This window comes from Chrysochloris asiatica, unplaced genomic scaffold, assembly GCF_000296735.1.
Source record: "Chrysochloris asiatica unplaced genomic scaffold, ChrAsi1.0 scaffold00038, whole genome shotgun sequence".
In the NCBI taxonomy this organism is placed as follows: Eukaryota; Metazoa; Chordata; class Mammalia; order Afrosoricida; family Chrysochloridae; genus Chrysochloris; species Chrysochloris asiatica.
In genome coordinates this window covers 2,000,482-2,023,543 of record NW_006408556.1, presented here as the reverse complement: position 1 = coordinate 2,023,543, position 23,062 = coordinate 2,000,482, and the positions used below count along the sequence as shown (strand labels likewise).

The following is a 23,062-nucleotide window of genomic DNA, read 5'->3' as shown; positions in this document are numbered from 1 at the left end:
CGCTGACCTTTAGGTTCGCAGCCCGATTCGTAACCACTATGCTACCAGAGCTCCTTAACTATAGTCTTTACAAAAGTTGAAGTGGTTCAACTGTCAGCCTTTATTTAGGTTGCCAGCCGAGCACTTAACCGCTGTACCACCAGGGTCCTTTGACATACAACTTTGGACCCATTGAATTGGAAGATCTGCTCCAGCCATTCCATGATAGGTGAGAAAACTGAGGTCCACTAAGTCAGAGGGAGGGCAAGGACTGGAATTCAGGTCTCCTGCAGCCTGGTCCATTTTCTATCTACTGATGAGCTTGAGGTCTAATGGGCCAGAAGATTTTAAGACCTCGGCACCAACCCCTTGCTGAGTAACTTCCAACCAGCCCTTTAACCTCAATGAGCCTTTGCAAAAGCTAGGTGGTAATATCTGCCTGGAGAGCTGGGGACAGAGGCACCGGCCAAGAGCAAATTACTATTATTATTATCACCTTGTGACTACATGCGCCAGTATCTGCAGCACCATCACCCAGCCAACCCACTTATTTCTGCCTTCTAAACAAAAATCGGATGGGAAATTTCATTCCAATTTAATTTAACTTTAATGAATGTTCATTTATTTATAAACTGGGGCCATATAGGAACTGCAGCTCCCTCTATCCATAGGTTACCAACAATTAAGACACAGCGGCCTTTCTGTATTCCCACCTACCCCAACCACAGTGAGGGCTTAGCCATAAGAAGGAGTTACCAGAACAAGACTCCAATACTTAATAAGAACTTTCATTTTAGGGTGCTCCTGATCCCAAGGAGTCTGGTATGGTGCTGTGGGCTAATGCACTGAACTGCAAGGTTAGTTTGAATGGCAAGGTCAGCAGTTCAAGCTCACCAGCTGGTCCTCAGAAACCCTATACAGGGTCACTATGAGTTGGAAGAGATTTGACAGCACGCAACAACCACAACATGCTCCTGAGGAATCCCCAGCCCTGATTTGCTGCATGGTCACATGCATTTCCCATGCACATCATCAGTCCAAGTACAGTGGCAGGTTCTGGGGAAATGCTGCCAAGGCATCAGTTATCAAATGGAGAGAGAGGGCTACAGGGGGGCAGGTGGGAGTGAAAGAGGCAAAGACAGAGGACTCTGTAATGCATGAGGTTAGGAGACCCTGGGTCCCAGACTCCTCCTCACCCTACTGAGTTCCACCATGTCAGTTCATTCCACTCTTTCTAGCACTCCCTCCCCCGCAGCCCACCCCGCAGCCTCCAACCCCACCTCCCCACCCCTGCCACAGCCACTGAGTTGACTCCAATTCACAGTGACCCCAGAGGACACAGAGGAACTGCTTCTTCGGTTTTCCAAGACTGTAAATCTTTATGGGCACAGACAGCCTCATCTTTCTCCCGTGGAGCAGCTGGTAGTTTCGAACCGCTGACCTTAAGGTTCGCAGCCTGATTCGTAACCACTACACTACCAGAGTACCTTGTATAGATAGTTCTTTTAAAAAAAAGCAGAATGTTCAAGGCAGACCTTCTTTACTAGTTAAACTATTGATTGGGGCCATTTTTAGTTTAAGGTTTAATGATCTCAGGGCAATAGTTTCAGAGATTAGTCCATCCTCCATGGCTCCAGAATATCTAGAATCCATGAGAATTTGAAATTCTGTTTTGTATTTCCCCCCTTTTGGTCAGAATTCTTTTGTGGAATCTCTGATCAAGGTGTTCAGTAATAGCTGGGTACTATCCAGTTCTTCTGGTCTCATGGCCAAGGAGAAAGTGGCTTATGGAGGCTAGTAGTCACGCATTCTATTTCCTCCTCCTCCTGGTCCTGATTGTCTTTCCGCTGCTGCTCCAGGTGAACAGATACCAGCTATTGTGCCATGGATGGCCCCTTGCAAGCTTTTAAGGCCCCATGCTGCCTGCAGTTTTTGAAGTACTTAATTTAGATGGCATCTTTTCAGATCCTACCCAAGTGTCAGTCGTGTTTGACTTCCCATTTTGAGAAGGATCTTTTATTCCTTTGTCAGTCTACATTTTTTAATTTCCTTTGTGTTTCTTTTCTTGGTCTCAGTGAAATTGTTGCCAGTGGACTGTGAGACGAAAACAGATAAGGTGAGTTTGGCTTTCTTTAGCTTTTCTTCTCCCAAGGATGTTAGCCTCCAAAAGGAGATAAACTTCCCCAGAAAAAGATCGTAATAGAGTCATTGTCAGGGAGTGTTCCTGTAATGCACCAGAATTGCATCGTGTTCTGTGATGTTGTGTCAGACTCAATTGTGGTGGTGAAGCAGTGCTTGAAATATAGAGGATTAAGCTCCCAAGATCCAATTCTGGGTTTATTAGAGAAGTTTCCCAAACAACCGTAGCCTTGGGGACTTTGATCTTCCACCTAAGTCATCTAGGGGGATGCAGTATGTTGTTAAAGGACTTCTCAAGCGCTCTGACGTCGAGAGGAAAGGCTGGCTGTTTTTAAGCATTGCAGCAGGCTTTCAATTACACATTGTCCTCTCTAGAACCTGGTAGTACATTTTCAGCTCTGAAAATGCTGTTCTCATTTGAAACATTTTAGGGGTTTACTTTAAACATAACTTAAGTGGAATTAGCCCTTTTTGCCTGTGTTTAGGCTTCTCTTATGAAATGCTGATATTCTCTACAAATAATATTTGGGGAAGGCCAAGAGCCACATCCATTTATGAGTCATGAAAACAGCATTAGCAGGGAGATGCGATGCTGGGGACTCGGTGATCGTCTGGGAAAGATATGAGGCAGTAAATTTTCTGGTCATAAATTCTACCAGGAGGAGTTTTGTGCTGCCAGAGGGCATGACTTAGTAGTCTAATTATTAAGTGCACAATGCCAGGCTCCCCAAGCCCTCAGTTCACGACAGTGACAGCCAGGAGACGGGAAAGAAACATCGCGTGGTCACTGTGGGCGGCCTGCAATGACTTGCGACCCCAAGTTAATGCAAGGGCATCTTGGTGGAGCCAGCCAGCTCTATTTCTCCTTGGCTTCTGATGTGTCAAATTTGGGGATGTTTTATCACATTCGTTTATTGCATTCTTCCTCCAGATAGCTTCCCGATTGTTTTCTGAAACAAAATTCATACCAAGTTTAACCCGCCCATCATCATAAACCCCAGTTCATGATTAGAGGAAGTGGCCAGAAACGTAGGCAGTCCAAGAAGAAACTAGAATTTTGATGTCTGAAAACAAAAACGGGGGGCGGGGGAAGTAACTTCTGTAAATTTAATCTGGATATCCTAGTTTTGCTTGTCTTTTCATTAGAAAAAAAGGATCCTTTGTTCTTATTTCTGGTCCTTCGTGTGTATCAGACCCCCCCAAATGACAGACTTTTCTTCCTGACCCTCTTCTGAGCTGGATGTCCAATATCATGGTCCACTGGTGTCAACCACAGACCAGATACTCAGGAAAGATGTGCTCAGGGTTGTAAAAGACAGGCTTCAGATGCTCAGTAGTGAAGGTGCTACGTGCACAAGTTAACCATTTAAACCACATCAGAGCTCTGAAAGGCAGTGTTGCTGCAGCCTTCATTCAGCTGTGATTCCATGGGGCGCCCTCAGCCTCTGTTGGAAGTGAACGTGGGTGGGTCCGGACCCCTTTCCTGGCTTTGGTGAGGGCCTTGCTGTAAGGTTCATTCTTTCTGTGGATCCAGGCACACCCAGAACCCAAATGGGCATTGTGTTTCCACACGCGTGTTCTTTCCCAAGTCAGCTGCTGAAGTCCGTGACACTTGGTGTTCTTGTTTCTGCCTCTGAGCTACCAGAAACATGGGGACAGGGTGAGGGTGGATGTGTTGTCTCCTTGGGTTGACTCGGTTCTGTGGGACCTGTGCTCGTTCTTACAGGCAGTGTCAGGCCTGCTTTTACCTCAGTGTCAATGAGTTTGTAGCAATGTTAGTTGTTAAGGCTTGTTTTCTGAATGTGACTGTAATAGATGTTCACTATAGACAGTTTTGAAAATGTGACAAAGGTAAGAAGTACCCAGGATTCCACCACCTAGCGATAATCACCACGAACATTTTGGGGACATTTCCTGCCCTTCTTATCACTCTGAATATGGATGTTTATAAAATTGGGATCTCAGTGTATTTGTATTTTCTGTTACACTTAACATTTATTGTCAACATTTCCCGTATCATTAAACCACCTCTAAAAAGTAGTAAACATTCAGCAACACCTATTTATGGGAGTTGTTTCTGAATGTTTATTTTATAATGATGTATACAAATCTTATTTGTATCACAGTGTACCAAGGTAAAGGCCCTTGGGTCTTTTGGCAACATGAGGCGACAGATCTTAGCCTCTAAGACTGTTAGAAGCAACGGCCTTCTCTTTACAGATGTCAGTGACAAATGAAACCCAAAAGGGAGGGCCAGCTGTGTGTGGGGTGGTCAGACTGTTGAATCTGGCTGCACCACTAGTGAGTGACTTGCCGAAGGTCTCTAAGCCTTGGGGAGCTCACCTGAGAAACTGAGTTGCATTACGGAGTAGAGCGAGGATGCCATGTGGATTTACCTGTAGGTCACTCCGGGCAGCACCTGGGGCACAGTCCACACTCCACGAAGAGCAGCCTTTCTTTCTTTCCTTAGTTCTTTTTAAAATTTTATTTATTTTGTTGCTGTTGAGAACATTTACAGCAAAACATGCACTCATTGAGCAGTGTCTACACTACCATTTAACAGCACTGACTACGTTCTACAAGTAATGCAGCGGACTCTCTTTTTCTGACTTGTCCCTTCCCCATTAGCATAAATACACTGCTCCCTAAAGTTCCCATCTCATCTTTCGAGTTACTATTGCTAGTTTTATCCTCTATAGATAGTTCCCAAAAGGGTGTAATGCTCAAGGTCAATATTTTTTTCTGGTTAAGCTAAACTATTCTTTGGTTTTAAGAAGACTTCAGGGGTATTTTTGGTTTAAGGTTTCAAGATGACCTCAGGGCAGTAATGTCAGGGCTTCATCTACCCTCCATGGCTCCAGAAAGTCTCTAGTCCATGAGAACTTAAAATTCTGTCCTACATGTTCCTCTTTGATCTCAGGATTTTTCTGTGGACTCTTTGATCAAAAGACACCATCCGGGTCTTCTGGTCTCATGGCAAAGAAGGCAGGCAGCTCTTCACGTTGGCAGTTAGCCACGCATTCCATACCTCCTTCTAGTCCTGCTTCTCCCCCTCCTAAGAGCAACCTTTCTTATAATGTCCAAAAACCACCAAAGTGCTATCACTGTGTTACAGGTACTGGAGAAATACATATGCGTAGACTTATGGTTTTCCCCCTATAGTTTCAAGAATTCTAGAAATGTCCCATCTCTAGGGGAATCCAGTCAAAGGTTAAACATTTGCAGCAGATGATCCACAAAGTGGATAATCCACAGGCAGATTATAGACACTCAACTTTCCAAAAATGGATAGCAATGGCTGGCCCAAGGGTGCAGTAAGACCTCAGTCATGACATTCTGTCCTGCCCCTTCCAAGCTCCCACAGCCTTTGGTTCTCCCTGTAGGAAGTTGGGCTTGATGACCTTTAATTTGAGGAAAGCTCAGGGTCCATCCAGGGAGACCTTTACTTACTGTGTCTGCTTTCCACTCTGCCTCTACTACTAACAGGGCTTCTGTTCAGCCCACTCACCAGATACTTACGGGCCCTCTCCCTGGGCCCAGTGCTCTGGAGGATTCATTTCTATTTTTCAAACGTTTCAGATGTTCCTTGCTTCCTAGTACTGGACAGTGTGGCTGGGGATGTCGGATAGACTCAGAAAGCACACAGACAGACACCCCATTACACCCTTGCTGACCGGTTGTCCTGTGCCTTTTCAGTTCTGTCAGGCCAAACAGAAGGCGGCCTTGCTGGAGCAGCTGCATGAACTGTACAACTTCCTGGCCATCCAAGCCGGTGAGTAGATGCTGTGAGACCCAAGCTGCCGCAGGAGCGGGCTGAGGACTGCTGCCCACATCAGCCGGGCCACGACTGGCTGGCAGGTAGCTGAGATGCTCTGTGGTTTTCTTCCCAAAGACATGCTCAGAAACCAAATCTCCCCTCCCCAGCTTTACTTCTCAGATACTTCTTTTTTCTTTTTTTTAGGCCTTGCGTTTGGCTAAATTTGGTTTTTGCATCCTTACTAAGAGCCATGGGGGATTAGCATCTGCGCAGGACTATCAGCAGATGGTCCCCTTTTTCTGAGGTACTCACTACCTAAGATGCTTTGGGGTTCCCCTGTTGGCATCAGAAGGGGCCAAACCTTCTCAGAGTCTGTGTCCTTAGTCCTGGAGTGCTTCATTGAACCAGTCACAGCCATAGCAGGTGGAGAGGCCTAGGCAGGTGGCAGGCAGCCCGCATGGTGGGTGGGGCACACTCAGGCCTGTCTAGCCTGCCAGGGCCCTGATGTCACATAGGGGTAGGGTCTTTGACCTGAGAATAGAGCAGAGAGGGATGCATTAGTGTTGCCCACAGGGCCACATTGCTTTGGGGTTTCATGGTTTCTAGTCCTGATCACCCCCAGCTGGCTATGGGCCTTCAGACAAATGCCCAGGCCTCCCAAGGCCTCGTTCTCCCTGTCCAGCAAGTGGAACCAGTGATCTTGGGTCTGTTTGTCTTTATAAAATCAAGTCAAGTGCTATGCTATACAGACAGGGTGTTCTCAGAATGCTTCTATAAAATACACCCAGCCTTGAAAGATCCCCTACAATTACACAGTTTCATTTGGTCATTGCATCATTGTGTCTTCCCCACCCCTGCATCTGGGAGACTCTCAAAATCATGTGCTGTCAACATCGGTGAAGGTACAGGCTTGAGCCTCACCTTAGATATACGTGACATAAGAGCCAGACAGCTTTTTAGTTTTAATGGATGTTTCCTGCAGGGCTACAGGTCCAGCCTTAGGTGTCTGGGGCCTGCCCCTGTTTAAGATTGTCGCTGGGAAGACAAGGTCAGGTGACCCTCAGTCCTCAGGGTTAGTTTTGGGGGCACTATCTTTACCATCTCCCGCCTCTGACTTTTGGAGACAGTATTGGACAGAGCGCATCCATGAGGACCATGGAGGAGAGGTAGAAGTCCACGCTGCTGGTCACAGCATCATGGTCATCATGGTTCTTTCTCTCTCTGTATACATTCTGGCCTGAGAAGGTATTCCAAACCTTTGCTACTCAAAGTGTAGTCCTATGCCGGCAGCATCAGTATCATATGGGAGGGTGTCTACTGGAAATGCAGAATCTTGTATCTCACCCCAAGCTTATTGAATGGGAAGCAACATTTTAACAAGATCTCCAGGGGATTCTTGTGCACCCTAAAGTTTGAGAAGCTCTGCTTTTAAACAGTGGGTCCCCATAGACATTTCTTCTCATCCCACCCTCCATATGTGCTCCTGGCTTATGTTACTGAGCAGCCTGGCAGGGGCAGCCCTGTGGCATTGGGCCTCACTGAGATAGGTCGAGGGAGAGTGGGAACCCTCTCCAAGGCTATACCCCTCTCCAAGTCAGAGATCAGCTGTGGGCAGGGACTATGCTGGCCCCAGGAGCATATGAGATGGCTCAGCCAAAGGTCCTTGCCACAGACTGCTTGTGGGCTAATAGAAGAAACTGGCCTTCTGCCTCCCTGACCGTAGATGAGTCTCACAAATGTGACTCAACAAGAACTGAGAGGTCACAAGTGCTGAGAATGAGCAGGAGAGCACAATGCCTTCCATTTTTTTTGTTTTTGTTTTTTTTTTCTTGGTTGTGTTGTTGTTATTAAATGCTGTCGAGTCGTTTCCGACCCATAGCAACCCTGTATAGGGTTTCCAAGGAGCAGCTGGTGAGCTTGAACCACCAACCTTGTGGTTCAAATGACTTTGCAGTCCAGCACATTAACCCACAGCGCTACACCAGGACTCCTTAGCATAAAAAACGGAGTCAATTCCGACTCAGATCAACCCAGTATTTAAACTGAATGAGTAATGCATGCATGTAATGAAACATTTGAGCTGTACAAGAATATCACAGAAAGTCAGCTTAGACTTAGTTCCTTTGCCCAGAAGAAACGCTTTCAGAAAGGCTTACATTTTTAAAATATGTAGACCAGTTTTATTTGACAAAATATGCACCAGTGTATTTAACTGTAAGTAAGATGTCATATTTAACAAGTGACCTGCAATATCTAAAGACTGTCAACCAAAAATGTCCACGTATAAGGGTCTACATGTAGCGAACAATACAACTCTATAGTTTTCTTTTTTTTTTTCAGAATAGTTTAAAACTAATAATTTTCAGAGAAGACCCATTTAGTAAATTTTACATAAACTGAATTGTGGGATATGTAACTGAGAAGAAAAAGAACTGATTGATAAACTTAGCACTCAGTATATTCTAAGTCTAAGGAGCTCTGGTAGCGTAGTGGTTACGAATTGGGCTGCTAATTTCACAGTTAGCAGTTCGAAACTACCAGCTGTTCCACGGGAGAAAGATGAGGTTTTCTGCTCCCATAAAGATTTACAGCCTCAGAAACCCTGTACAGGGTCTCTATGAGGCAGCACCGACTCCATGGCACATAACAACAACAGATTCTAAGTCTGTTAATGAAAATAAAGGTCAAAAACTAATTCATGTTAAATATATGAATCTGCTCTAATTATTAGATTATTATTAGCTGCATATATGTTTTTTAGAATTAACAGTATTAATATACTTAATAGCCCTATTACTATAGTAATTGAAGAGGAAACAGGCACAGAGAGAGTAAGTAACTTGCATAAAGTTACACAGCTAGTAAGGTGTGATCTGGTCTAGAGTTTGTGTCATAACCATGATTCTCTACTGACTCTCGCACATACTGAAATCACAAGTAATCTATAATGAAGTCAAGATTTCAAAATTATTTCAACAGGCCATCATATTAAGACAAAGCTTATTAGGGACTGTCTTTCTTAGTGATCTCGTGCTGCTATAGCAGAAATACCACAAGCAAGTAACGTTAATACAGAGAAATTTAATTTCTCACAGTTTGGCTGTGGTTAAGTGTCATTGAGTCATTTCTGACTCATTATGACTATGTATAGGATTTCTAAGGAGTGGCTAGTGAGTTTGAACCACTGACCTTACAGCTGAAACCAACTTTGCAGTCTAGTACTTATCCTACAGCACCACACCAGGGCTCCTCTCACAGTTTGCTGCTGTTGTTGTGAAGTGCCGTTGAGTCAGTTCCGATTCGCAGTGGCCCTGTATAGGATTTCCGAGGAGTGGCTGGTGAGCTTGAACTGCTGACTTTGTAGTTCAGACCGACCTTTGCAGTCCAGTGCATTATCCCTCAACGCCACACCAGGACTCCGTCTCACAGTTTGTTGTTGTTGGTAAGTGCCATTGAGTTGCTTCAGACTCATAGCAACCCTGTTTAGGGTTTCCAGGGAGCTGCTGATCTGCTGACCTTGCACTTCAAATCAACCTAGCAGTCCAGCTCATTAACCCCCAGCACCACTGCAGGACTCCTCTCACAATTGAGGAGGTTAGAAATCCAAAGTCAGTGTGTTGGCACTAGGGGAAGACTTGCTCTCTTGGAGGAAATTCCTTGTCTCTCTGAGTTTCTGCTCCTGAGAGATCTTCATATAACTGGCATCTCTCTTCCCCATCTCTGCTACTTAGAGAGATTGATTCAGTCACCCCGCCCCCGCAATCCTTCTCATTAACATAACAAAGACAACCCATTCCCAAATGGGATTATAACCACAGACCCAGAGTTTAGGATTTACAATATAAATTTTGGAGAGATACATTGGAATCCATAACATTCTACCCTTTGACCCTGAAAATTCTGTGTCCTTGCCATATGTAAAACACATTAAACCCATTGCTTCATCCCAGAAATCTTCTATCAACTTAAAGTCCAAAAATCTTGTCTTCTGAATTGGCTAAATCAAATATAGATGAGAACTTCAGGTGCATTTCATCCTAGGGCAACATTCTGTTTCCAAAGTACAGTGGTGGAATAGGTACAAGGTAGACATTTCCATTACAAATGGGAAGAATCAGATGGAAGAAGGAGTAACAGGCACCCACACTAAGCCAAGAGCTAAACCCAGCAGAACAATTTAAATTAACTCTCAAGAGTGCAAAATAATCCTCTGTTTTCTGAGTCCATCTAGTCATTTGGTCCTGCCCTCCAGACTCTGGGTATTGTCCAAGCTCTCTGGACTCTGGGTGGAAGAAGCCCCTTGATGCTGGGCTTCAACTCTGCCTTCCAGGCCCACTGGGATGGCAGCTACTCTCTCAACTATTGGTGGCATTCTCCTAGCCCATCTGAGTTGTGACCCTATTCCCTCAGTCCCAACAGACCCCGTTTTCCTTTCCCTTGGGTATGGCATCCCTGCCCCTTCAGCCTTGGGCAGTGGCCCCATCGCCTTGGCACTCTGTAACAGCAGCCCCACATTTTGGAACCCAGTTGGTGAAGGTGTGCCTCTGAGACCTAGGAAGCCACGACCCCAGCCCTTGAAACTCAGCAGGCCATGAGTTCACCCTTAGAATTCAAGGCAGCCCTGCTTCCCGCGTTCCTTCCAGCAGTTTTCTGATCTCCATATTGCTCTAGGGATGGTCCTTTTCTTTTCTTGGAGGACTACGAATGTAGCCCCTTTGGCCTGTTTTGTGCCAGTAGAATTTCAAGAAGCAGACAGTGTTCTTTCCTTTTGTTCTTTCTCTATCCCCTTCAGTCTAAGCTTTTGTAAAGTTTTCTACTGTGGTAGTTGGTTAGATACATCAGTCACAAGCTTGATCTCTTTAAGAAAAGCCATGTCCTTGGTGAACATTCTAGGACATGTGTCCTTAGTTTGTACAACAAAATTTTCCAAATATTTAAGTTCTATTCATTTCACACAGTTCATCTTTAAGTCCATCTCTTCTCTCACATTTTACTGTGAGCAACAAGGAGAGACCACATGACCCCGTTTAAATCTTGCTTATAAATCTCATCAGCCAAATATCCAAATTCATCACTTACCACTTCTACCTTCCACCAAATGTAATTCAGACAAGTTCATTGCCACTGCATAAAAAGTATCACCCTACTTCTCTTGTCCAATCGCATGTTCTTTTTCTTTTACAGTCTCAACAGAAGCACATTTAACGCCCACATTTCTAGCAGTGTTCTGCTGCTGGCGCCATATGTATTCTCTAAGATGGTAGAGACTTTCTTGATAGTGCTTCTCACTCCTCCCTAGCCCTCCACAAGAGTTGCCTTGGACATCCGGAATTCACCCACAGTCTCTTAAGGCAGTCTAGGCTTTTACTGTTAGGTACCTTAAAACTCTTGTAGCCTCTACCTATTACCCAATTCCAAAACTACTTCTACGTTTTAGTATCTGTGGAAGCAGCACCTCACTCTCGTGGTTTCAAATACTCTCATAGTTCTCTAGTACTGCTCTAATAGAAATACCACAAGTGGATCGCTTTACCCAAAAATTTATTTTCTCACAGTTTAGGAGACTAGAAGTTTGAATTCAAAGTATCAGCTCTAGGGGAAGGCGTTCTCTGTCTCCTTGCTCTGGAGAAGGACCTTGACCCTTCAGCTTCTGCTTCCTGGTTCCTTGGCAATTTCCATGTGTCTTGGCATCTATCTTACCCCAGCTCTGCTTCTCTCACTTACTTGTTGATCTCTTTATATCAAAAGAAATTGACTCAGACATGCCCTGTACTAATTCTGCCCCATTAACATAACAAGGACAACCCATTCGAAAATGGGATTATAGCCACAGGCATAGGTGTTAGGATTTATAACACATTTTGGGGAATACAGTTCATTCCATAACAGCCCGGAAGTCTACTGTGCCATCTCACACTGGGGCTCTCCAACTGCATTGTTGCAACTCACTCTGTCCCCTGGGTCTAGGAGGCTCTCAGTGCAGTGACCTTGGGTCCAGAGGAGTGCTCTCTTCTGGGTGCTAGGGAGGTTTTTTCTGCCTCTGGGATGACTCATGATATAACTTTAGGGATGACAAGACTGACCAGATGACAAGGTGTATGAAACCCTTGGTTTAGTGCTGTGGGTTAATGTGCTGGACTGTAAGGTCACTTTGAACTGCAAGGTTGGCGGTTCAAGCCCACTAGCTGCTACTCAGAAACCCTATTTAGGGTCACTGTGGGTCGGAACTGACTCAGTGGCACTTAACAACAGCACCGCCATATTTGCATGGGCCCAACAGAACTAGGGTCAGGAAATCCTTAGTCCAAAAATTCAGACACCACCAGGTTATCTACTTGGCAATTATCTACACGTAAATTTGCATTTACGTGTATTGTATCAGCCTATATAAACTTACATGTAAGTTTAGAATCCTAGTGTGGCGCTGTGGGCTAATGCACTGGACTGCAAGGTCGGTTTGAACCGCAAGGTCAGCAGTTCACCCTCACCAGTTGTTCCTCGGAAACCCTAAAAAAGGTCACTGTGAGTCAGAATTGACTGGACAGGCACTTAACAACAACAGCGACCCCCTAAAGGGTGCCATGTACCTTATTCGCATTATCAGCAAGTTGTTCAGTCCTCTTGGCAGGCCACAAGCACTTTATGTGCTTAGTGTCACATAATCTTTTGGTGGAGTTACAGGACCATAGCAAGAAAAGTCAAATACAGGTGGTCAGGGGTAATGCAACAACCCATTCCCGAATAGGATTATTATAATCACAGACATAGAAGTTAAGATTTACAACACATGTTTTGGGGAAACACCACGCAATCCATAACAGACACATGTGAAGTTGCACATTAAAAAAAAAAAAGCCCAACACACCGCCATTGCATTGATTCCGACTCATAGTGACCCTGCATAGGGCTTCCATGGCTGTACCTCTGTACAGAAGTAGAAAACCTCATTTTTCTCTTGCAGAGTGGTTGTTGGTTTTGACTTGCCACCTTGTGGTTAGCAGTCCAGTGCTTACCCTACAGTGCCGCCTCACGTCGTCATTGTTGTTGTTGTTGCTGTTGTAGTATGCCCTTGACTTGATTCCAAATCATAGCAACCCTGAATAAGGTTTTCTAGAAGCCACTGGTGGGTTTGAACCAACAATTTTATGATCAGCAGTCCTGTGCTTATCCTACAGCACCACACCAGAACTCCCTTCCTCGTATTGTTGTTAAGTACTGTGAAGTCCATGCCAATTAAAAACCACCCTGTATAGGGTTTCCAAAGCTTTCAGTCTTTGTGGGAGCAGAAACTCTCATTTTTCTCCCACAGATCACAGGTGATCTCGGACCACTGGCCTTGTGGCTCGCAATCTACTGCTTATCCTGTAACACCACCATGCTACCCCGCCTCACAATAATGACTCCCAAAAGTCAGATGTTCCTAATCTAGCTTGGATTTTGACACTTCATGAATTGACTTGTATAGGATTAAAGAGACGTAATCATTGAGTGACAGCCTCCATGGCTACCATTTCCAGCCTCACTCAGCTGGAGACTGGGAATAGCCAGCGAAGAGCTTAGTGCCTTCCTGTGCAGCTTGGGGATAATCTTATGTGTATGTGTTTACTAAAGTATATGTACTAGATCTTTAACCAGGTTTTAGGTGCATGCATCAGAGACATTGATTACATTCACAACAGCCATCACCAACCACCCTCCAAAACTTGTTCATCAGACAAACTGTATCTGTTCTCCCCTCTCCTCAGCCACTGGTAACCTCTGATCTACCTTCTCTCTCTTTGCAGTTGTCTATTTTAGATAGATAATAGAAGTGGAATCGGACAGTATTTGTCCTTTTGTGTCTTACTTCACTCAGGGAGCCCTGGTAGCACAGTGGTTTAAACGTTCAGCTGCCAGTTCAAACCCACCAGCCCCTCTCATAGGAAACCTTATGGAGCAGTTCTACTCTGTGCATAGAGTTGCTGTGAGTTGAAATTAACTCAGTAACCATTGGTTTTGTTTGGGATTTGTATTTTTCCATTCATCATAATGTTCTCAAGCTTCATCTCTGTCATGGTACCTATCAGAACTTCAGTTCCTTTTATGGCTGTGTTTGTATGTATATAGACCACATTTTGTTTATTTGTTTTTTTCACTCCTTGTCTATTGTGAACAGTGTTGCTGTGAACGGTAGAGTGCACATTTCTGTTTCCAGTCCTGCTTTCAGTTCTTTTGGATCTGTAGCTAGGAGTAAATGTGCTGGGTAGATTCTATGGTCAAGTTTTTGAGGAATCACTTGACTGTGTGCAACAGAGCTGCACTTTTTTACATTCCCACCAGCAGTCGAGGAGTGCTCCAATTTCTCCACATCCTCACCAGCTCTCATTTTTCCATTCTGTTTTGTATTTTAAAACAACCACCCATGTGAATTTGAAGTGGAATCGTGGTTGGCACAGTGCCTTTTTAGCTGGAGCAGCCAGAAAGCATCATGGGTCAGTGGCCTCTAAGCCAGGCCTAAATGCCAGGTAGGCATGATCATCTGTGCAAGGGGGAGGATAGGGGCCAAAGGGAATCAGAGCATCAGGACTGGGAAGCAGCTGTCTTTGTGGGGCAAGGAGAAGAGGAAGTTCTGTTTGGAAAGGTCAGTTGGGCCTTTTTCCCCTTGGAAGACTGGTTGCGAAGTCCCTGAGACTGATCCTGCAGACAGTAAGAGCCAGGGAGGCCTGGGGCCAGGGCAATGAATGTGGCAGCAACTTAAGTAGCATCATGTTGCTTAACATAGCATTATTATAAAGGTTTGCTAACAGAACATGGAGCTTGGAAAGGGGAGAGATAGGAGATCACCTGAGAGAGCTCCGGGCCAGCTTGATAGGGCCAGGAATGATCTGGGATGGGATGGGAGCTGAAGATGGGGAAGAGGCACCAACCGGGTCATAGGGACCCAGGATGTCAAGACTACTTTGAAGTAGGAGGATTCCATTCATTCTCAAGAGGTTTTAGTGTTACTTCACCTATTCCCACCCAACTCACACACATAAACTGACCATCCAGAACCTTCCAGAGGGTGCCAGGTCCAGGGCAGTCAGGCCACATGTGAGCACTGGATGTTGTGTGTGCCACCCTATTCTCAAGGGGGTGAGTGGACTTACAGGAAACGGCTCCCGCTAATCAAGAGCCGAGGGCTGTGGCCAGTTACTAAGTCTGGAGCATTCTGGGTAAAGGAGAGGCCCCCATTGGTTGGGGGCTTCTCAGAGGAGGTGGCCTGAAAGGCTGGACTGGACCCCCAGCCAGTGTTCCAGGTCACCTGCCTATGTCACGAGTCAAAATCACTGCGGCACCCATAGCTGCCCTGCCTTTTCTTTTTTTCCCAGGCTGTTTATTTATAATGCCATTCCTGTACCTTCCGAAGCTATCTGTCTGATCCTTTTAGGGATCAGTTGCAAACAGACCTTGGTATTGGGCAGCTTTTTAGTCATTTAATGCAAATAGCCGCACTGCTTTGCAGGTCAGGTTTTAATGATCTGGAATCGATCCAAGCTAAGTGGCTTTTGATCTTGCTGCAGAGTGAAGATGCCCCCATGGAAGCCGGGATGCTGCCGGGCCACATGCTCCTTATTAGAGCTGATGGCTTGATTCTTGCTGCGTTTTCTAGGCCATTTCAGAATAAATTTTTTCTCACCTTTTCTTTGTCTTTAAATGTGACTTTGTGTCTGTGTATTTTTTCCTCTCCTAGGTAATTTTGAGTGTGGAAACCCAGATAACCTAAAAAGCAAATGTATCCCAGTTGTGGAAGCTCAGGAATACATAGCAGTAAGTAGGCTGCGGTGTGTATCCACTCCCGGGAGGCCTCAGCGCCTTCGTATTGATCTTTCAAGCCCTGATTTCTCCCCCCAACTCTCACATTGTTATGTTGTGTGGGCTTTTTAGCGTTCCTTTTTATTATTTTTTTAAACATAGTGGAGTGGTCAGCTGCCTTAAGCTAAGGCAGTCATGGGGGCTTCTGGGACCAAGGTACATTGTGACAGAGGTGGGCCTGCTGTGTGGACAGTGAGCTTACTGCTGGCCCTTAACCAGCTGATGTGCATCACTGCTGGCTGCCTGATTTCTTAAGTTGCTTTGCTTTCTTGCTCTTCCTTTGCTTAAGTTCTCTCACCTTCTGGTGGCTTTAAGAACACACTCTGCCTGGTCCTCTCTCTGCCCTGACAATTACTGTGCACACTGCTCAGGGTCCTTTTGGTTTTCCACATGGCCTCAGGAAGGTAGAATTATAGCAACTTTGGATATGCCAAGGACCTTAGGGGGTCATCTGGTTCAATATTCATTTCACAGATGAAGTAACTGAGGGTCCAGGGAGGGGAAGGGACTAGCCCAAGGGCATGTAGCTTGTAATGGCTGAGCTGGGCCTGGTAGCCACATAGCCCAGCCCTTGTCCCAGTGCTCTTTGTCATTTTGCCCCAAGATGAGCTGCCAGCTCTCTGGCCTCATTCTTCGGTCCTTGGGAAAATTGTATTTGCTGGCTGCCTCCGACCTACACTGCTTTCCTGCGGGTGTTTCTGCATTACCTCCCACTTCATGGCCTCTTCCATGGCTTTCATTTTGCTGTGCATTCAGTGGAATGGGGCTTTGGGCCTTCAGAAGACATAGGCGAATATCTGAATAAAGCTGTTCTAGCCGCTCTGCCCAGACACACAACTAAACTCTCAACCCCTCCCATAGAATGTGACCGGCAATACTGCAGCCAAGTTTGAAGCTGCCCTGACCTGGATCCTGAGCAGTAACAAGGACGTGGGCATCTGGTGAGTGCAGACTGGCATCACATGAGAGAGCGGGACAGAGGAGTGCACAGGCGTGCTCTTAGCTGACATCTGTGCGCCACTGAAGGGGTCTCAGGCCTGGAGCTAGAGGGCAAATCTCCCAGCCAGAGTTGCTGTGGACTGGGTTTGAAGCCAGCTGGCAGAGGGAGGAAGCAGCAAATACAGTCTAAGGTGCAGTTTCAAGATGAGAGCCCAAATCCAGGTGTTAGCATATCCTCTGGGATTCCAGCAAATTCCTGTTTCAGGTAACTCAGCCAGTGCCCTTTTAATTCACCAGCCCGCGGGGTATGCTGAAGAGGCAGTTTCTACACTTCCTCTTCTTGAGTGCTAGCTTTTCTTTGGTAGAGGAAATGAATCTGGATGTTGCTCTTGCTCAGTATGAAAATTGCCAAAGGAAATATTGGTTTTCATTCTGACCAGGCACTTCTGCCTCAGGCCTGTCAGTGGCAAATACTTCACTGAGATGGTGAGCCTTTCCACCCTGTGATCAACCTGCCCTGGACACTCAGCATGCGTCAGGATCCCTGTTCCAGCTTCTGATACTAAAACACACTCTGGGGATCAGTTCTCTTCCTCTCTAATCCACCCAAATTACTAATTCCATCAGCAGCGCATCCAGTAGAGGCCCCTCGGGCAGCTCAACGTAAAGCTTGATAACCAGATGCATGGCACGATTAAGATTCGTTGGCTTAAAAAATAAATAAATAAAGCTGCTCTGAGTAGCTGAGCGATTTTCCTGTGTGTTAGAAAAGGCAGCGGGGCATATGGATTTTATCCTCTACCGTGCTCACTGAAGCTGCTAGCGTGATAGACTGATGACACCTACCTTTTCATAGTCACCAAGGCAGCCTGGATGGAGGCTGAGCCCGGCTCGGATAGCCAGTGTGAAAGTGAGTTGTGAGAAATTGGGACTCCAGCCATCCCAGGATGCAGCTTCCAGAGGGTCATTGCCATCCTAGGTCACCTAGCTGGATGAAGGCGCAGGTCTTCGGGTCCCGTGTGGACTAGGTGTGCTCTATAGCTGGCGACTGGCAGTGGAGAGTCCAGCGGTTTCCATCCCCATCAGCCTGGCAGATGCTCCCAGTCTTTACACTTAAACAGCATAAGAGCCTCCTTGTCACAGAGGAAAAGCGCAGCCTCCCCAATTCTGTCTTTCGCTCTTGCCATGCAATTGCAAAGCCAGTGATTCAGTAAACATTTCCATTTCTCTATGCTGGGAGGTGGGAATCCAATTTACAGTTTAATCTTCTGCACGCTGAGAGGGGCTGTCAAAGACCTGACAGAGGGGGATGTCATTTAAGCGGCAGGGGTTCAAGCCTGCTGCCATCTTTAAAGCTTTATTCTTTCTAAGTAACCAGTGTCGGAAATTTCTGGAAAGAGAGCAACCAAGATACCCAGCCTATTTTATAAGCAAGTTGAGGCCTATAAACCCCTCCTTCCTTTGCAGTCTCCTGTGTAAAGTGGGGCTGATGGTGTGACTCCCCGTAGCTTTCAAACAGGTCTAGAATCTGTGTTCTGTTTCAGGCTGAAAGGGGAGGACCCAACGGAATTGGTAACGACCCTGGACAAGGTGGTGTGCCTGGAGTCTGCCCGCCCCCGAATGGGTGTGGGCTGCCGCCTGAGCCGAGCCTTGCTCACTGCAGTCACCCACGTGCTCCTCTTCTTCTGGTGTAAGTCCCCAGCTCTCCCCCACCCTGGGGCTGCTCACACACATTACCACCCCCAACTCCCCAGAGCCCTCCTCTGCCACACTTGGAGGCATGAGGGATGAGTTCTGGAAATCCCAGGCCTGGAGAGTTCATTTCTGTCTAGTGAAGCTGAGGTCTGTCTAATAAAACAGAGGATATGAACAAGTCAGCCTCTGCCCTGGATTGTCTTTACCTTTGGCGGTTTGTGGCAGGTTTGTGAGGATGCCTAGAAAATGTCCTTGATTCAGGGCAGGGGACTTTCAGCTTCCCCAAGAGGGGACCAGAACAGGGCTGGGCCAGGGATTGTTCCTTCTAGCACCTCTGCAAGGATCCCAGTGTGCATAATCCCAGCCCATAACAAGGCACATCGGGGGAGGGTAGGGAAGGGGACCGCTAATAGATCCAGAATGCCAAACTGAAAATGAGCACGGCATCTAGACTCCCAACATCAGGCACCGCCTTTGTGCAGAGACCTCAGGATGTTTCTGAAGGTGAAAGGCCAAGTCACAGTAACACCAGCTTTTTAGAAGCAGTGGGGCTGCCAAATCACAGGTTACCTGGTCATGCACATGGCCCCTCACCCACCATCAGGCACAGGGAGAATTATCAGCAACAGCATTTCCAAACACAAAGCCCCCCCACCCCCCTGCATGTTTAGATGGATGAAACGCTGTGTTCCAGCACACGAAGGAGGAGATGAAAGCCCAGCGGGGTGGAGCCAAGATCCGGATGGCTAGGGATGCCTCTGTGGTGACAGCTGGCAGAGGATGATGGCTTAATAGCAAGTCCTCCCTGTGCATGTCTGCATCCTTTTTGCCTGCACACCAGCCCTGTGCCTCACACAAAGCAGATACTAAGCACACACTTAGGAGGTCACCTACAGCCTCCTGCACACGGACTTGCCCAGAGTGAAGGCCGCTGAGTATCTGAACTACTGAAGGAGAAGTGACAGATTAACAGGCTTTGCTCCTCTCCCAGGTTTGGCTTTCTTGTGGGCACTCCTCATTCTCCTGAAGTATCGGTGGCGGAAGTTGGAAGAGGAGGAGCAGGCCATGTATGAGATGGTGAAGAAGATTATAGGTGCGTGGACACCTGGTGAAAGGGCTGCCAACACCTGCCCAAGGGTGCTTGTCTAAACAGTGTTCTCCTTCTTGCAGATGTGGTCCAGGACCATTACGTGGACTGGGAGCAGGACATGGAGCGCTACCCATACGTGGGCATCCTGCACGTGCGGGACACCCTGATCCCCCCGCAGAGTCGGTGAGTTTTCCCATTGCTGTGGGAGTTGGGGACAGGGCAAGGGAGAGGCCTGACCCTAGTGAGTTCCACAGAAAGGATCCCTGCCTCCTGGCTGCTGTGTGACCATGGGTAATTCCCTCAGCCTCTCTGGGGCACTCTCTCCTCATCCATAAAACAGAGTTGTGAAGAGAGGCTATCATTCTGTCATGCATTCATTCATATCCTCAACAAATGTGTATTGAGCACCTGCTACATGCCAGGAACTACTGAGCCTGGAGAGACCGTGGGAAAGGAAACAAGCAAAAACATCCCTGCCCTGCTGGAACATTTGTTCTAGGGAGAGAGCTGGAGGACAGAGTCCATAGAGAAAGTGTATCATGTTAGGTAGTGACAAGTCCTTAGGGGAGTGGTGGGGAGATGGCCTCAGTCAGTGCCTGGCTCTGGAGCATTCATCAGAAGGTAGCCATTGTTGCTTGTGTTTAAATTATATCCGACATATGCACTCATTGGAATCAGAATGTGAAGGTGAAAGGCCAAGTCACAGTAACACCAGCTTGTCCTCAGGCCCAACGCCCCCTTACCCCTCACCCTTCCAGCTCCTGCACAGCCTTATTAGCACAGGCAGTCAGGGTTTCCTTGGTTGGTGCATGGCCGCACAGGTGGAGGCTACCGTACAAGGATCGGACCCTTCCCTCCCAGTGAGGCTCACTGGTGGTTTCTGGAGCAAACCCACTCGGGCCGGCAACCTCTTGAGTCGTCTCCCAAGACACCCAGCTCAGCCAGGCCAAGCTCTCTACACTTAAGGATACATTAGCTACATTGTCAGCCGTGCGTGGGTACGCTGGGATCTGTAGATGAGGGCCTGTTTGTGAGAGATTGAGAGAGATTTGAAGAGCTTGTTTCCTGCGAAAAGCCAGGGAGCTGATTAGAGCAGCTGGCGCGGGCAGGCTTGTTCATTACCTGTTAATGGGCAGCCTGGGAAGGAGGGGCCAGAGTAAGGAGCTAGCCCCCACGCCATGCTGGCTGCTGCTTTGAGGACCTGCCTGCCTGTGGGCATCCTTGGAGCTCAGTCCCCAGGGAGTGTGCGGCCTTGGCCAGACCAGCCAAGTCGGGGGCTGCTGGACAAGCCTGAGCCCAGGGAAGAAAGCCTCTCTTCTCTGTCCCCACCTGCTCCTGACTCAGCAGCTAGCTCAGGGGCATCGCTGCCATTTGCTCTTTCCTGGTGAACGCTCCCACTGCACACGTACACTCACAGCCATACTCTCTCCACCCTGAGAGAGGGTTGGAGTCTACATGACACCAAACCCATGCCTGTGAGCCCATTCCAACTAAGTGACCACATAGGACAGAGTAATACTTGCTCCTTATGCTTTCCTAGACTGACTCTTTACAGGACCAGACAGCTTCATCTTTCTCCTGTGGAGCAGCTAGTGGGTTTGAACTGCTGACCCTGTGGTTAGTAGCCCAACACTTAATCTACTGCGCCACCAGGGATCCATGTACATGACATGTGGGCTCAATAAAGAGAAGATGACAAAACAACCCTCCCTGACTGCCCTGCAATCCTCCTGTCTAGTCTAAAAGAGGGGACATGTCCAAGAGGAGGCAAGGCCCTGGGGACCCAGCAGAGCAGGGACACCGCCCACTGGTCTGAGCCCAGCGCTGAGCAGTAGAGAGGGCTCCACCTAGTGTCCTGAGTCTGCTCAGCCTCTGCAGTCGGATGGTTAGCTCATCCCCAGCCTGAAGTGCTGTGGAGTTTCTACAGCCCAGTGGTCACTCTTTAATTAGCCCACATGAGGCATTAAAATGCAGCCAGCGCTGGTAGCAGGGGCCAGCCTGTTGAGGGAGGGCTGCTGTAAGTAACAGGTACCAGCAAACCCAGCAAGACCCCCTCATACTTAGAGACCTGCAGGTGCTCCACATACCTCAGCCTCTGCCTGCTTACTGTAATGGAAAGCTTTTGAAACAAGAGGGTTGAGGAATCATTTCTCCCTGACCCCAAAAATTTCTCTCCTCTGCAGGAGCCCTGTTAGGTCCCAACGGCTTTTCTCCCCTAAATCAATTCTGTACTAGCTCTTGGAACTGTGTTCTCCCCTTGTTCGAAGGGCGTCCACAGCTCCACTACCCCCTCTGACTGCATCTCCAGCAGAGCTGTTCCAGGCGTGACTCCCCTCCAAACCAGCCTCTCTCATTGCAGGCGGCGCATGAAGCGGGTCTGGGACCGAGCTGTGGAGTTCCTGGCCTCCAATGAGTCCCGGATCCAGACAGAGTCCCACCGCGTGGCTGGAGAAGATATGCTGGTGTGGAGATGGACTAAGCCCTCTTCCTTCTCTGACTCGGAGCGATAATCCCCAGGAAAGGGCAGTCAGTCTGTTCCCTGGACCTGCTTCAGGGCACCAGTGCACCACCAGACCTGCCGGTGCTGAATTCACACTTGCCTTGACTTTTCACCCTTCTCCATGACACCCATTCCAAAGGTCTCTCTGTAAGCCCGAGAGTTGAACTTGTTAGGGAAATGTGTGTTTTCTCTAAGGGCAGACAGGAGAATGATGCCAGTGCTGGGCAGACAGCTTTTCTTCTACATTGGGCTGGCCTTCCCTGCCCTACTTTGCTAGCAGAAAAGGGGAGAAGGGTTTGTTTGTCACAAACAAAAAAGATAAACGAGCAGCCACCGTAAAACCGTGCAGAGCAAGTGTGAGCTGGGTGAGCTGGAGCTCGCCCATGCCACCTAAGGTGGGCAGCACCTGTGGGAGCTGGGGTTGGGGATGGTGGGTTGGGCAGGGATAGGGAGCAGCTTGGTTTATGTGCCTTCATGGGGTGTTAACCTGGGAGCTCTAGGGGGAGGGGAGAAAGCCTGTCTTTTGGCTGGATGGGCCTCTTTGTTCCTGAAGAAAGAAGAAGCTAGAAACTAGAAACAGTGAGTGTAGGAAAATTGTCTAGAAACATTGAGCTCTGACAGGGTCCTCAGGTCATGGGCGAGCTACTGATGTGGCCTCCTGGGAAGAACCTGGGGTGGGAAGAGGGGCCAGAGAGCCAAGAGGAGGGTCAGGGCTGCCACACACAGCCACCCCCTCCTCTCAGGCAGCCTCCCAGGGGAGGACCCCCTTCATGGTGCTTCTCAGAGACATTGTCATCGTAATTTTAGTCCAGACCTATGGGTGCTGGCATTGCATCAGGCCGAGAATGCTGATTTTTGAGCCTTGAGAATCTCATGCCAAGCCAGAGAACCTTGCAAAGACCTTATTTTACTGAGACCACAACCTTCCCACACTGGGGATGGTTTAAAGAGAGGTCGGTCCACACTAGTGGCTCTATGGAGCCCACCACCGCCAGCTTCCTGGGCGGATGTGTCATGGGAGGGTGAGGGGGTGGGGGTGGGGGCAGCAGCTCTGCCCCCTGCTGGCCGCTCCAGAGCCATGGCGCACAGCCCTTCATTAGGGCCTTCCCGCCAGCTCATCAAACCGCAT

At 47.7% G+C, this 23,062-nt stretch overlaps 1 protein-coding gene across 1 annotated transcript in view; it reads left to right on the top strand.

The window, feature by feature from the left end:
- The window catches only part of LEMD2 (LEM domain containing 2), a 25,456-nt gene extending 3,513 nt beyond the window's left edge, over positions 1 to 21,943 (top strand). The window contains exons 2-9 of the mRNA XM_006860370.1: positions 2,055 to 2,095; positions 5,815 to 5,890; positions 15,588 to 15,664; positions 16,571 to 16,650; positions 18,193 to 18,338; positions 19,335 to 19,436; positions 19,514 to 19,616; positions 21,793 to 21,943. Coding sequence (XP_006860432.1) covers positions 2,055 to 2,095; positions 5,815 to 5,890; positions 15,588 to 15,664; positions 16,571 to 16,650; positions 18,193 to 18,338; positions 19,335 to 19,436; positions 19,514 to 19,616; positions 21,793 to 21,943 — 776 coding nt within the window. The remainder of the gene's footprint in view (positions 1 to 2,054; positions 2,096 to 5,814; positions 5,891 to 15,587; positions 15,665 to 16,570; positions 16,651 to 18,192; positions 18,339 to 19,334; positions 19,437 to 19,513; positions 19,617 to 21,792) is intronic.
- The last annotated feature ends 1,119 nt before the right edge of the window (positions 21,944 to 23,062 follow it).